General features: G+C 59.8%; 2 protein-coding genes across 7 annotated transcripts in view; one reads left to right on the top strand and one right to left on the bottom strand.

Moving 5' to 3' along the window:
• Positions 1 to 14403, top strand: part of LOC119856526 (zinc finger protein 572-like) — a 568866-nt gene that overhangs the window by 250039 nt on the left and 304424 nt on the right. For 2 of the 6 annotated variants that reach the window (XM_043517282.1, XM_043517278.1), the window contains exon 2: positions 11855 to 11864. The exons of the other annotated variants lie outside the window; for them this stretch is intronic. The gene's annotated coding sequence lies outside the window, so the exon portion shown is untranslated. The remainder of the gene's footprint in view (positions 1 to 11854; positions 11865 to 14403) is intronic. 6 annotated transcript variants of the gene reach the window in all.
• Positions 292 to 12830, bottom strand: SLC5A2 (solute carrier family 5 member 2). Its single transcript, XM_038404093.2, has 15 exons — positions 12692 to 12830; positions 8380 to 8451; positions 7311 to 7415; positions 7154 to 7213; positions 6816 to 6920; positions 6576 to 6681; positions 6380 to 6460; positions 5857 to 6086; positions 5593 to 5728; positions 5348 to 5455; positions 4260 to 4410; positions 3944 to 4112; positions 1969 to 2184; positions 1550 to 1703; positions 292 to 992 (listed from the first exon to the last, which is right to left on the bottom strand). The coding sequence occupies exons 1-15, from the start codon at positions 12788 to 12790 to the stop codon at positions 772 to 774; spliced, it is 2013 nt and encodes a 670-aa protein (XP_038260021.1). The 5' UTR covers positions 12791 to 12830; the 3' UTR covers positions 292 to 771.

The following is a 14403-nucleotide window of genomic DNA, read 5'->3' as shown; positions in this document are numbered from 1 at the left end:
GGGGGGACCTGGGGCCTTTCCCCTCTAGGGGGCGCCAGCTGTGATCCGGCCCTGGGCTAGGGGATTGGCTGGCTCGGGGGGGACCTGGGGCCTTTCCCCTCTAGGGGGCGCCAGCTGTGATCCGGCCCTGGGCTAGGGGATTGGCTGGCTCGGGGGGACCTGGGGCCTTTCCCCTCTAGGGGGCGCCAGCTGTGATCCGGCCCTGGGCTAGGGGATTGGCTGGCTCGGGGGGACCTGGGGCCTTTCCCCTCTAGGGGGCGCTGGCTCCGGCCCAGAAAAGCAAACACTGGCTGGAGTTTCCCATTCATTTATTTCTCTATTGCTTCCCCTCCACACTCTTCCCAGCCTGAGTTTCATGGGGGGGAGGCTGGCCTGGGCTGGGGGGTCGGTGAGGGGTTGGGGGCTATGCTGTCCCCCGCCCATTTCCACCCTCTTCCTGTGGTCTCAGCGCTGGGTTTGGGCGGGAGGGGAGCCCCCAGAGAATACCTTGGGGGTGGGGGCAGGGGTGTCCACGAGCTGCCCATTGACAGCTGAGGTGCACAGTGGGGGGGGGACTATGGCAGAGGGGCCCCCACCACAGGGAGAGGCCACACTGGATGGAGGGTGCAGTGGGGGCGGGAGCGGGGGCTCCAGGAACGGGGGAAGGGAAAGAGGGTTTATTTGGCGGCAGTGGGGGGCCGAGGGTTCCCCGTGGCAGAGGCAGGAGCTGCCGTGGGGCTCAGAGCCGGGGGGGGGGCTCCGCATGGCAGCGGCGGGGGTGCGGGCAGCGGCTCAGGCATAATAGCCCCACAGGAAGAGGGCGACGGCCATCATGGCGATGGCGTTGAGGTTGACGACCCGGCTCCAGGTCGGCTGCTCCGCGATGTCCGGCAGCGTCTCCTCGGCCTCTTTGTCCGCACCCGGCTCCGGCGCCCGCTGCGCCGCGCCCCCCAGGCTGCAGAGCCAGGCCACGCGGCGCCCCACGTAGCCCTGGGGCGGACCTGCCGGGGGGCCTGGCGGAAGAAAGAGCGTGAACAGCGCCCCCTGCTGAGCCCCCCCCGCCCCTGCAGCACGGCGCCCCCTGCTGAGGCCCCCACGCCCGCCCCCCGCAGGACGGCGCCCCCTGCTGAGCCCCACCCGCCCGTGCAGCACGGCGCCCCCTGCTGAGCCCCCCACGCCCGCCCCCTGCAGCACGGCGCCCCCTGCTGAGCCCCCCCCCCGCCCCTGCAGCACGGCGCCCCCTGCTGAGCCCCCCACGCCCGCCCCCCGCAGCACGGCGCCCCCTGCTGAGCCCCCCACGCCCGCCCCCCGCAGGACGGCGCCCCCTGCTGAGCCCCCCCCGCCCCTGCAGCACGGCGCCCCCTGCTGAGCCCCCCACGCCCGCCCCCCGCAGGACGGCGCCCCCTGCTGAGCCCCCCCCGCCCGTGCAGCACGGCGCCCCCTGCTGAGCCCCCCACGCCCGCCCCCCGCAGGACGGCGCCCCCTGCTGAGCCCCCCCCGCCCGTGCAGCACGGCGCCCCCTGCTGAGCCCCCCACGCCCGCTGCATCAGGGCGCCCTTTAGAGCCCCACCTTCCACCTCCAGCACGTGCTCCACAGCCCCGTTCGCGGCCACTCCCTGCTGCTGCCTCATTTCTTGCCTCCTCCTCTCCTCCGCCTCCCCCTCCATGTCCAGGTCCACGCGCTCCTCCTTGCTGTGACGCAGGCTGAACACCAGCCGGTGTAGCTGCGGATGGAGGGTTGCAGGGTGAGCGCTCTGCACTGGGGTGCCTGGGTCCCATCCCCCGTCCTGCTCCCTCCCCCTGTGCTGCTGTCCCGGACACCTGGGTCCCTTGTCCCCACTTTGTCTCTTCTGCTAGGGGCGAGCACCCTGTGCTCCTGTCCTGGATGCTTCCCCACCCTGGTCTCTCCCTTCTAGGAGTGAGCGCCCTGTGCAGCTGTCCGGGACGCCTGGGTCCCATCCCCCTTCCCCCCTCCCAAGGGTTACTCACGTGCTTGTCAGGGATGGGTGGGGTGCAAAGCGATACCCCCACCACCAGGGCGACGCTGGCAAGGAAGAGGATGATGGCGAAGTACAGGTAGTGCACCCCGCAGATGAGGCGGGGGCAGGCACTGGGGAAGGTGCAGCTGCCAGTGCCATAGGCGAATTCAGGCAGCAGACGGGCCAGGCCCATCAGCAGCCCCCCGACCAGCCCCCAGAATGCACCCTGTGTGGAGAAAGTCGGGGGTGGGGGGGTGTCACCTGGGCTTCTGAGTCCTCGCTCCCTCATCCTCCACGGCTGGGATGCGCATTCCCCACCCCCTCCACCCTCCCCTGTTCCCCTGCTACCCAGATGCCTGGGTCCCCCCCACTCCCTCCACCGGGCCCGACACTTGGGTCACCCACACCTGCCATGCCACCCTTCCCCCATCCTTCCACTGCCCAGACACTGGGTTCCCATTCCCCCCACTCCTCCCCTACCTTCCCACTGCCTGGACGCCTGGAGCCCTCCCTCCCTCCCTCCTTCTGCTGCCTGCAGAGGACACCGGCAGACCAAGTGTCAGCTTATGCCAAGGCCTCTAGACCTCAACTAGACACTGAGGCACGCACAGCTGGGACCCAGCCTCTCCCCATTGTTAAATAAGGTCGGAGGGGTTAGTGTTTAGACTTGCTGAAGCGTTTGTACGTTGCTGCAGGCAGTGATCTCACCTATCGCCTCTGTACCCCTGATGGGTTTGCTCTGTAACAGTAAATCACCAGCTGGGAAAATAGCGCCCCCAGGTGTGAAATGCCAGTTTGCCACAGGAGGTAGCTCCTGCCCTACAAAAGACGGCCCGTGGGCTCCACGGCAATTAGCTGCCCACGCTGGGCCAGGCTGTGGGGCTGTTTCGCTGCTGTGTAAACGTTTGGGGGTCAGGCTGGAGCCCGGGATCTGGGACCCTCTGACCCCGCAGGCTCCTAGACTCTGGCCCGCGCCCGGCCATGTACACGGCCATGAAACAGCCACGCAGCCCAAGCCTGAGTTGGCTGGCCCGGGCCAGCTGCGGGTGTCAGCTGCTGAGTAGCCAGACCCAGAGACACCAGACAGACCAATGCAGAGCATCAGAGGGCAAATGATGGCCCCCACCTCCCCCCTGCCCATGAAGAGGAGATGCCCATGAGGCCTTGCCCCGCCAGCTTAAACCCTGGGGGAAGGGAATAAAAACCCCTGCCAGGAAGAATGTGGATCGTTCTGCTGCTGGCACTCTGCGGGGTGAGGATCCCAAGCATCGGTAAACGATCCCCAGCGCTCGGCCTGCATTAGCTCGCAAGGACGTATAGGGCTTGTTCGTGAGAGACGCTTCTGCCACCTTTTGGAGCCTGGGACTCGTTTGTGTGTGTAGCTTTAACCTGCTTTGCCCTTGTAACAAACACGCTTGTTTCTTCTTCTTAGTTACTAAATCGTTAGCCGGACTGGCTGCCAGCCTTGTCTTTGGTGTGAGATCTGCGGTGCAATTGACTGGGGGTGAGCGACTGGTCCCTTGGGACGGGGAGCAACCTGAATATCGGTGTGAGTTTTGGTGCAAGTCTGCCCTGGGGTTGGTACTCACGCTCTTGATCCATTCTAGTGAGTGTGACGCCTGCATCCCCACTCCCTCCACTCCTCCCCTTTCTTTCCACTGCCTGGACACCTGGGTCCTTCACCTTCCCCCCGCCCCCGCCCCACTTCCCGGAAGCTTGGGTCCCCCACATCCTCCAACTGCCCAGACACCTGGATCTCCCACCACTTGCCTGCCTCCTCTCCATCCCTGGACACCTGGGTCCCCCGCTCCCCCGGCCCCTTCTCGCCATCCCCGGTCACCTGGGTCCCTTGGTTCCCCCACCCTTGACCCCTCCTCCCCATCTCCAGATACCTGGGTTCCCCACTCCTCCAGCCCCTTCTCACCATCCCTGGACACCTGGGTCCCTCCCTCCCCCTCCCCGGTCCTGGGTCCCCTGGCACTCACGGGCTCGTTGACCCTCTTGACGAACAGGGCGAGGAAGAAGACGGCCGCGATGGGTGGCGCCAGGTAACTGGCGATGGACTGGATGTAATCGAAGAGTTGCCCGCTCTGCGCTGCCTGCACCACTGGGATCCAGGCAATGCTGATGGCCACCATGCACAAGATCCACACCCTGCCCAGAGACCAGGGTGAGGGGCAGGGGCATGGCTGTGCCCACAATGCCCCCTAGTGCCAGCTGGTAGACAGGGCATGGCTGGGCACACAGTGAGCTCAGAGGCACAGCACTCCCCACACCACAGTGCCCCTAGTGCACCCTCACCTGCCCACAATCAGCAGCTCCTTGCTCCTGGCCCGGGGCCGCAGGCGGTTGTAGATGTCCATGGTGAAGAGGGTGCTGCTGCTATTGAAGATTGAGGCCAGGGAGCTCATCAGGGCGGCCAGCATCACGGCCAGCATCAACCCCCGCAGACCTGTAGGGGAGAGTCACACTGCCCGTGCCCTGCAGCCCAGCGCCCCCGCTGAGCCCCCGCCCGCTCCCTGCAGCACGGTGCCCCCTGCCGAGCCCCCTGCCCTCTTCCCTGCAGCCCAGCGCCCCCTGCTGAGCTCCCGCCCGCTCCCTGCCTACTTCCTGCAGCACGGTGCCCCCTGCCGAGCCCCCTGCCCTCTTCCCTGCAGCCCAGCGCCCCCTGCCGAGCCCCCTGCCCGCTCCCTGCAGCACAGTGCCCCCTGCCGAGCCCCCTGCCCTCTTCCCTGCAGCTCAGTGCCCCCTGCTCAGCCCCCTGCCCGCTCCCTGCAGCCCAGCAATCCCTGCTCAGCCCCCTGCCCGCTCCCTGCAGCCCAGCAATCCCTGCTCAGCCCCCTGCCCGCTCCCTGCAGCCCAGCAATCCCTGCTGAGCCCCTGCCCTCTTCCCTGCAGCCCAGCGCCCCCTGCCGAGCCCCCTGCCCGCTCCCTGCAGCCCAGCGCCCCCTGCCATCTTCCCTGCAGCCTAGCACCCCCTGCCGAGCCCCCTGCCCTCTTCCCTGCAGCCCAGCGCCCCCTGCCGAGCCCCCTGCCTGCTCCCTGCAGCCCAGCGCCCCCTGCCATCTTCCCTGCAGCCTAGCACCCCCTGCCGAGCCCCCTGCCCTCTTCCCTGCAGCCCAGCGCCCCCTGCTGAGCCCCCTTCCCGCTCCCTGCAGCACGGTGCCGCCTGCCCATTCCCTGCAGCACGGTGCCCCCTGCTAAGCCCCCTGCCCACTCCCTGCAGCCCAGCTCCCCCTGCTCAGCCCCCTGCCCTCCTCCCTGCAACCCAGCGCCCCCTGCTGAGCCCCTGCCTGCTCCCTGCAGCACGGTGCTCCCTGCTGAGTCCCACGGCTGCTCCCTGCAGCCCAGCACCCCCATCGCAATGGGGGCCAGCTCCAACTGCTTACCGGCAGGCATGAGCGTCACCACCAGCTTGGGGTAGGCAATGTTGGAGCAGCCGACTTCAGTGCCACAGATCCGCTTGCAGTCCTCTGGCACCACGCAGGCCACCTCGTCTGGGGAGAAAACGGGGTCAGCAGGGGGGCCAGGCCTGGTGGCAGGGGGCTAAGACATGGGGCAGCTGGGATCCCGTCAGCAGGGGGCAACGGTACCCAACTGTCACTATCTCCTGGTGAGATGAGGAGCACCGTACCTGGGTAGAGGATGCGGCTGATCATGCCTGGCATCACCATGAGGAACATGGGCAATAACTTCAGGTAGCCACAGAGGATGCAGCCGGCTTTGACGTGGGTCAGGCTCCTGCCTGCTAGGCAACGCTGCACAATCACCTGTGAATAGGGAATGCCCCCATGACAGGCCCCACACCTTGAGCCAGCCCGTCCCCCACCCTGGGGCTGGATGGGAGCCGGCGCTCCCAGAGGGGAAAGGCCCCGGACCCCATTCCCCGCCCCCATACCTGGTCGCTGCACCAGTACCAGGTGGAGATGATGGTGAGGCCGAAGATTAGCGCTGGCCAGGGGAGGTCTCCCGTCAGGGGGTCACGGAGGAGGTGGAAGGCATCGGGGCGGGGCTGGTAGCAGGTGGCTGAGATGTTGTACAGGGCTGGGACTGGAGAGAGGGTCTTGCTGGGAATGGCCTCCAGGTACTTGTCAAAGAGCCCCTGGTAGCCCCCCACCTCGTGAAATGCTACAAAGCAACCAACAGGGGGCACTGTGACCAAGTGTGACTGCGGCAGCCTGCTCCCAACATCTGGGAGAACTCGGGGCTGAAGTCACTGGGAGCCCCCCACAACCAGCACCCCCTCCCTACTCCTTACAGCACCCCCTGCTGGGTCTGGAGGCACCGGGAGCCCCTCACAACCAGCACCCCCTTCCCACTCCCTACAGAGCCCCCTGCTCGGTCTGGAGGCACCAGTGGCTTCCTTTCAGCTGCAATTCCTGCCCCTGTCCGTGGAGGAGCAGCGGGTGGGTCTCACTCACCAAAGCCCATGAGGACGAAGGCTCCCCCAATGATGACGAAGGTTTGCACCGTGTCGGTGTACATCAGGGCTGCCAGCCCCCCTGGGAGAGCAAGGAGGGGTGGGGTGAAACGGTGCCCACCTGCGCTCTCCCCCTCACTCCCCAGGGCCCAACTGGAGCAGCCCCTGGGCCCCCACCCCAGATGCGGCCCCGTTACCTGTCACAGTGTATATGGTGGTAATTACGAGCAGGGCAATGACAGCGACATAGATATTCCAGCCCAGAGCCTGCTGGATAAAAACAGCCCCCGAGAACATGTCCACCTACGGGGGGCGATACAGGGTGGGGGGTCTCAGCACTGGGCCGATGTACACAGCACCCCCTGCTGGGAGAAGCCGGGAGCACCACCCACAGCCAGTGCTCCTGCCCACCCCCTGAAAGAGGATTAATTACGTACTGAGATTTTAGTGAAGATGTAGAGAAAGAGGGACAGGATGGACAGATAGATCCGGATTCGCTGGCCCCCAAATCGTTTCTTCAGATACTGGGGCATTGTGATCACCTGCAGGTAAAGGAAGACCAGAACGGAACCCAGGCGTCCTGGCTCCCAGCCCCCACTGCTGTACCCCACCAGACCCCCACTGCCCTCCCCTTCCAGAGCTGAGGATAACCCGGAGTCCTGGCTCCCAGCCCCCTGCTCTAACCCATCAGACCCCACTCCTCTCCCAGGATTGGGATAGAACCCAGGAGTCCTGGCTCCCAGCCACCCCTGCCTATACCCAGTGTGATGCTCACCCCGGCAGTGAGGTAGACAGGTACGAAGAGCCATCCCAGGAGGAGAACCACGAAGAGAGCCTGGCGGGGAGAAAGGAGAGGGGTCAGGGAGGGGCAGTGGGGTCAGGGAGGGGGAGATGGGAGGGGGAGGGGGTTCTGGGCACTTGAAATCACTTACATTCCACTCGAAGCCGGCCACAGCCAGGCCATTGGCAGCACCGGTGCCAGCCAGCCCCACGAAGTGCCCACTGCCAATGTTACTGGCAAAGAGAGACGCGCCCACCTGCAGCACAGCCGGAGGGAGAGGGACTGGGCTATGGATAGGTGCACGGAGCACTGCCCCTAACGCCAACCCCCTGCCCCAGGGCACTGCCCCAATGCCAACCCCTGCCCCCCGACACTGCCCCTTATGCTACCCCTGCCCCCAGACACTGCCCCTAACGCCAACCCCCTGCCCCTGGGAACTGCCCCAACGCCAATCCCCTGCCCCCGGGCACTGCCCCTAATGCCAATCCCCTGCCCCTGGAAACTGCCCCTAATGCCAACCCCCTGCCCCTGGGAACTGCCCCAATGCCAACCCCCTGCCCCCGGTAACTTCCCCTAATGCCAACCCCCTGCCCCTGGAAACTGCCCCTAATGCCAACCCTGTGCCCCCGGAACTGCCCTAATGCCAACCTCCGCCCACAGACACTGCCCCTTATGCTACCCCTGCCCCCAGACACTGCCCCTAATGCCAGCCCCTGCCCACAGGCACTGCCCCAATGCCAAACCATGCCCTGGGCACTGCCCCAATGCCACCCCTGCCCCTTGGTACTGCCCCTAATGCCACCCCCTGCTGCAGACACTGTCCCTAATGCCACCCCCTGCCCCTGGGCACTGCCCCTAATGCCACCCCCTGCCCCTGGGCACTGCCCCTAACACTACCCCCTGCCCCCAGGCACTACCCCTAACACCACCCCCTGCCCCTGGGCACTGCCCCTAACGTCAGCTCCTGCTCCTGGGCACTGCCAGTAATAGCAACCCCCTGCCACTTAACTTCATATCCTTGCTATGGTCCCCCTGACATCAATCCCTCCCCCCCCCCCCACTGCCCCATCTTCATCCCAGCTGCTTAGAGGGTCAAGTGTTAACCCTCTTTCCTAAATCCATCTCTGAATCCGTTCCCAAGATCGACAGCCCCATACGCACCCATCTATCTATCTATCTATCTATCTATCTATCTCCCCCGCCCACACTGCAATACTCACAGGCCACCAGACCATGTTCCTACCAGCCAGGAAGTAACCCCCGATGGTGCTCCGGTTGGTGCGGCACATAGACTGCAGGGGCGAAAGTGGGCGGAGGGCATTTTCCATGGGCTGGATAATGTGTTTCTCCACTAGCTCCAGAGATACCCAGCCAGCTCTGTCTCCCTCCACAGGGTGAGTCCCCCCAGCTCTGGCTGGAGATGCCAGGCTCTGAGAAGGGCGATGGGATGGCTCAGCAGGCTGGACCAAATCTCCTCTGGAGAGCGACTGACCTGGGGCTCAGAGATTCAGAGATTCTCAGGCCGGCCAGGTGTCACCTTCCGTATAGCAAGGCAAGGGAACTGCCGCAAATCGTTCCTGGCTGAACTGGGGCACATCTATTAGTGCAACTTCCCAGCTTGCCAGCGATGGCGAATCAGCCACAGCCCTGGGTGAGCTGTTCCAATGGTTAATTCCCCTCACTCTTAAAAATGTACCCTTTAGTTTCAGTCTGAATTTGTCTACTTCCAGCCACTGGGTCGTGTCAGACCTTCGTCCGCTAAAGAGCCCCGTATTAATTATGTGTTCCCTGTGGAGGTCCATACAGACTGTGATCTGCCCACCCCTTAACCTGCTCTTGGTTACGCTAAATAGATTGAGCTCCTAAAGTCATAGATTCATAGATACTAAGGTCAGAAGAGACCATTCTGATCATCTAGTCCGACCTCCTGCACAGCGCAGGCCACAGAATCTCACCCACCCACTCCTACGAAAAACCTCACCTATGTCTGAGCTTTTGAAGTCCTCAAATTGTGGTTTAAAGACTTCAAGGAGCAGAGAAACCTCCCTCAAATCACCCATGCCCCATGCTACAGAGGAAGGTGAAAAACCTCCAGGGCCTCTCCAATCTGCCCTGAAGGAAAATTTCTTCCCGACCCCAAATATGGCAATCAGCTAAACCCTGAGCATATGGGCAAGATTCACCAGCCAGATACTACAGAAAATTCTTTCTGGGTAACTCAGATCCCATCCATCTAATATCCCATCTCAGGGGATTAGGCCTATTTACTCTGAATATTTAAAGATCAATTACTTACCAAAATCACATTATCCCATCATACCATCTCCTCCATGAACTTATCGAGTAGAATCTTAAAACCAGATAGATCTTTTGCCCCCACTGCTTCCCTTGGAAGGCTATTCCAAAACTTCACTCCTCTGATGGTTAGAAACCTTCGTCTAATTTCAAGTTTAAACTTCCTGGTGGCCAGTTTATACCCATTTGTTCTTGTGTCCACATTGGTGCTGAGCTTAAATAATTCCTCTCTCTCTCCTGTATTTATCCCTCAGAGTCAATCACAAGGAGGCAGGAAATGCACTTTCACCCGAGGCGTGATCGGCCTTCGGAACTCCCTGCCACTAGAAGTTGGGGGGGGGCAAGATTCAAAGAGGGACTGGGTATTTCAGCGGCTGAAACTAGCCAGAGTTGGTGACACAGCTTCCTGCTGCAAGGCTTCAGGGGGGTCCCTGTTAGAGACCAGGTTGAGCCGTATATGGTGGGGGTGGAGGGGTGTGTGTGTGTGTGTGTATCACATTTTCCTTTGCTAGAGGCTGGGTTAGATGGGCGTCGGTTGTGAGCCAGCCTGGCACTGAGTGAGGAATCCCACTGCCGTGCACGTGTCTTGCCTGAGTAATTCTGGTGTGTCCCACCATTTTTGGTCTTTGCCGTGTACTGCAGCAAGCTGAGGTGTCTGCGGGGGGAGGATCCAGCACTCGGGGCTCTGAAGGGATGGGGCTGGCGAGTTGGAGGGGCCGCAGTGACTTATTAAAGCCATGGGTCCATGGTTGGGGGACTTTGTGTGGCGAGGTGATGCAGGGGGCAGGGGGCACATGCCGTACATTTCAGCTCCCTGACTAATCTGCTAAATTTACAACACCTCATTACAAGTCTCATGAGCATTCCTGGACCATGTACTTCCCAGTAATAATTAACAACCTCTTCCCCTGTCCCTGCCCAATCTGGAGCTGAGATCAAAGAGCTAAGACTACGAGAAGAGCAAAAAAAACAACTGTACAGTCGGGATGAGGCCCCACCAGCCCTTCCATTGTGAGATGGGACCCTCCTGGGGTGGAGTAGAGGGAGCGATAAGGGGGAGAAGGGACAGAAATGTCATGGAACAAGGACAGCCCCATCCGAGATCCCAGCGGTTTGGGTTCTAGGTACATCAATCAGGCCAGTAACTTGTGTTCTAGGCATGTCAATCACATGAGATTGTTGGGTTCTAAGGCCTGGCTCCACAAAGAGACTTAGGCATCATGGTACTTGGCAAGGGAACACCTAATGTTTAGGTGCTGAGAAAAATCAGTGGACCAACACTGGGTCCAGAAAGCCTGAGCTAGGCACCAGGCTCCCTATATAATGAATGGGAGCTAGGCGTGCTAGGCAGGGAGCCAGCTGAGCCAGACAATGGGAAATGGGAGGTCCTAAGTCCCGCCCCTCTCATGAAGTTTGCCCCCTTAGTCCAGGCTGCAGAGAGGCGCCTTGCTCTGCCAGTGGCCCAGAGCCGGGAATCCCTCTCCTGGGGTCGGGCAGTTTCGGTACCTCCGTTGTTCCTTGTGAGAATGAGTTGAGCGCCTGCCTTGTTCCCCACAAACCAGCCACAGGAGGAGGTGCCCAGCTTATGACTTCCAGCCCAGTGCTTAGAGCACTCAGCTTGGGTTGTGGAAGCTCCTGGTTCAATTCCCCCCTTTGCCTGAGGAGAAGCCTCAGAGCCATAATGGGATAGTCGGACGTGCGAGCTCCCTTGGTCTCCTCCATGGTAGCTTTAAAGAACAAGAGTCTCTGGGCCAGAGAGAAAGCAGGCCAGAGCTTGAGAAGAACTCTGTGGGCCAGTGGTTGGGACACCCAGCTGGGAGGTGGGAGACCCCTGGGGCCAGTCTCCTGGCTGTACCCACTCTTTCACTGAGCCACTGTGGAACAGCTCTACCAGGAGGGACTGAGGGGGTCCCACATCAGCATAGCCCAGTGGGTAGCATGAACACCTGTCCTCCTGGACACCCAGAGGGAGGCAGCAGCTCATGTGCCCCGAGGCAGAAATTCAGGTGGGTACGAAACTTTGACTACAATGACTTAGGTGTTGGTGGGAGCCGAGTGAGAGTTTTGTGGATCTCAGGGGAGCCTAAAACTAGGACTTGGGCACCTAAGTCCTCTGTGGATGTGGGCCTCAGCTGCAGGCCCTTCTGAGCCCTTCTGTTCTGTGGATGGACTTCCCGGGCCACAGTTCAGGTTTTGGGGTCAGATTTCCAGGGTCGAGCCCTGGGCTTTGGTTCTGGGATCTGCCAGCAACAGAGACATGCTAGGGTTCAGATGGAAATTCAAGTTTGAGAGTCTGAGTTCCTGGGTGATGATGCTTGATTCTGGGATGGATGGATGGATAAGTGTGTGTGGGGGTGCCTGGAGACTGATGGATAGAGGGGTGTGTATGGAGATAGGTAGATGTGTGTGTGTATGGGGATAGACAGCTGGCTAGAGGGGTGTGTATGGGGATGGAGAGAGGGGGTGAGTAATGGGATGGATGGGTGGACAGAGGGTTGTGTAGCTGGATAAAGAGAGGGCTCTGCTTGGGGCTGGATGGATAGAAGGTTGGATATTATGGTGGATACATAGGTAGGGAGGTGTGTATGGAGTCTGATAAAGGGATAGAGAGAGAGGGGAGGGATGAGTGGATAGACAGAGGGGTGTGTATGGGGATGGCTAGAAAGAGGGGTGTATTTGGGGAATGAAGGATGGATGGGGTGTGTGTATGAGGATGGATAGAGGGATAGAAAGCGAGGGGTGTATGGGAAAGGATGGATGGACAGATAGAGAGGGGTGTATATGGGGATGGCTGGATGGGGGGGATAGATAGCAGGGTGAATATGGGGATGGGGGATAGATAGAGAGTGTTTATGGGGATGGGTGGATGGGAGATAGATAGAGTAGTGTATATGGGAATGGGTGGATAGATAGCAAGGTGTGTCTGGGGATGGGTGGATGGATGGATAGATAGAGGGGTGTATATGGGGATGGGGGATAGATAGAGGGGTGTATATGGGGGTGGGTGGATAGATGGCTGGATAGCAGGGTGTATATGGGAATGTCCTTGACTCAAGTTTTGGGTCTAATTTTGGGGTAATCAGTTCTCGTTCTGGGTCCAGGTCTCTGTCTGGTGGTTCTGGGTCCTAAAAGAGCGGCTCAGGTCTCTACCCTGTGCCATTTCTTCCCCTGGTGCCCAGTGTTGGGGGGTGGGAGAGAGGAGGCTGGGGCAAAGGGCTGCATCCCCAAGTCACCTACCCAGAGCCCTACGCAGATGACCAGGACGAAGTAGCCCACGATGACGCTGATGTCGGCAGGGTTGTTGATGACGGCCCTGGGCTGCGGCACCCCCTCCATACTGTTGCTATCTCTCTCCCTGCACCGAAATGACACCTCCTGGAAGGGTCCCCAGGGGCCAGCGGGGATGGTTAATAGCAAACTTGGTCATGGGGCTGGATCTGTGATTAACCAACCCAGAGACTGCGGGGAGGGGGGAAGTAGAATAGAATGAAGGAATCCTGACTCCCAGTCCTGCCCCGAGCTGGGGACAGAAGGCAGGAGTCCTGACTTCCAGACCCATTGTTGTGCCAGGCACCAGCTCTGGGTTGAGTCACCATGTGCCAGTGGCTAGTGTCAGAGCAGGTGTATCTCCAGAGGGTGATTAGCCCTGTCCCTGCTCCTTCCCTTGCCGTCTCTGCCCCGCCGTTCCCTGGTAGCTGGGTGGAGCTGAGCCCATGTTCTGAGCCAGCTGAAACGTTCTCCAAGGAGAAGCAGAGTGAGGCTGGGCTGAGCCAGGCAGAAATATGCACTGCTTGTGCGTGCCACTTCCTATCCTGTGCTCCCTAGGGGATGGGAAGGGGGCTTCTGCCATGGGAGGGGGCAAAGGGGGAGTCAGTTGTGGCAAGGAGGGCTGCAGAAGATTGATTTATCTTTCCTTCCATCCATCCTCATGCTGAGCCACCTACATGTCTATCAATATCTCTACACCCTCCTCTAGGTATGTATCTATCCTCCTCATGAACCCAACTATCTATCCATCCCTCCATCCCTCCACAGAGCTGACTACCCGTCCATCCCTCCATCCCTCTACATCGCCAATTACCCATTCATCCATCAATCTTCAGAGACAACTACCCATCCCTCCATACCGCTACAGACCCAACTATCCATCCCCCTCTGGATCCAACAACCCATCCCTCCATCACCCAAGAGACCCAATTATCCCTTCCAGAGTAATGCTCTGGATTAGAAAGATAGATTCATGAAAACTAGAAGAGAGGATGTCTGATGCAGAATGTGTTGAAAAATGCAAAGCCTATAACCTCTGTTCAGATTTATTTTTCCTTGGGTACTTGGGGGATTGCCAGTATCGCTTTATAACAATTACTCAGCTCAATCAGTAAAACATATTCTGAAGTTGTGTTTTAGAAACAATGATATGAATGAATCAGTGAGTAGGTATTTAACATAGCTTTATACCAGTGTAACAACATCCACAGAGCTGAACCATTTTGTAAAACTCTTTTAGTTTCACTAAAATATTCACTTAACTTTCTGAAAACCCCTTCTCCCAAAGTCTAAGCTGTGGCTTCAAAACCAGTAATAGTTTAGGTCCCAAAAGACTAATTATTAGCTAAAACAATGAGGAGTCCTTGTGGCACCTCAGAGACTAACAAATTTATTTGGGCGTAAGCTTTGGTGGGCTAGAACCCACTTCATCAGATGCATGGAGTGGAAAATACAGTAGCAGGCATATTTATACATAGTACATGAAAAGATGAGAGTTGCCTTACCAAGTGGGGGGTCAGTCTAACGAGACAATTCCATTAACAGTAGAATACCAAGGGAGGAGAAATCACTTTTGTAGTGATAATGAGGGTGGCCCATTTCAAACAGTTGACAAGAAGGTGTGAGTAACAGTAGGGGGAAATTAGTATGGTAAAATTAGGTTTTGTAATGACTCATCCACT

The sequence above is a fragment of the Dermochelys coriacea genome, chromosome 6 (assembly GCF_009764565.3).
Source record: "Dermochelys coriacea isolate rDerCor1 chromosome 6, rDerCor1.pri.v4, whole genome shotgun sequence".
NCBI lineage: Eukaryota > Metazoa > Chordata > Testudines > Dermochelyidae > Dermochelys > Dermochelys coriacea.
The sequence above is the reverse complement of the archived record's forward strand: the minus strand, read 5'-3'. Positions and strand labels throughout refer to the sequence as shown.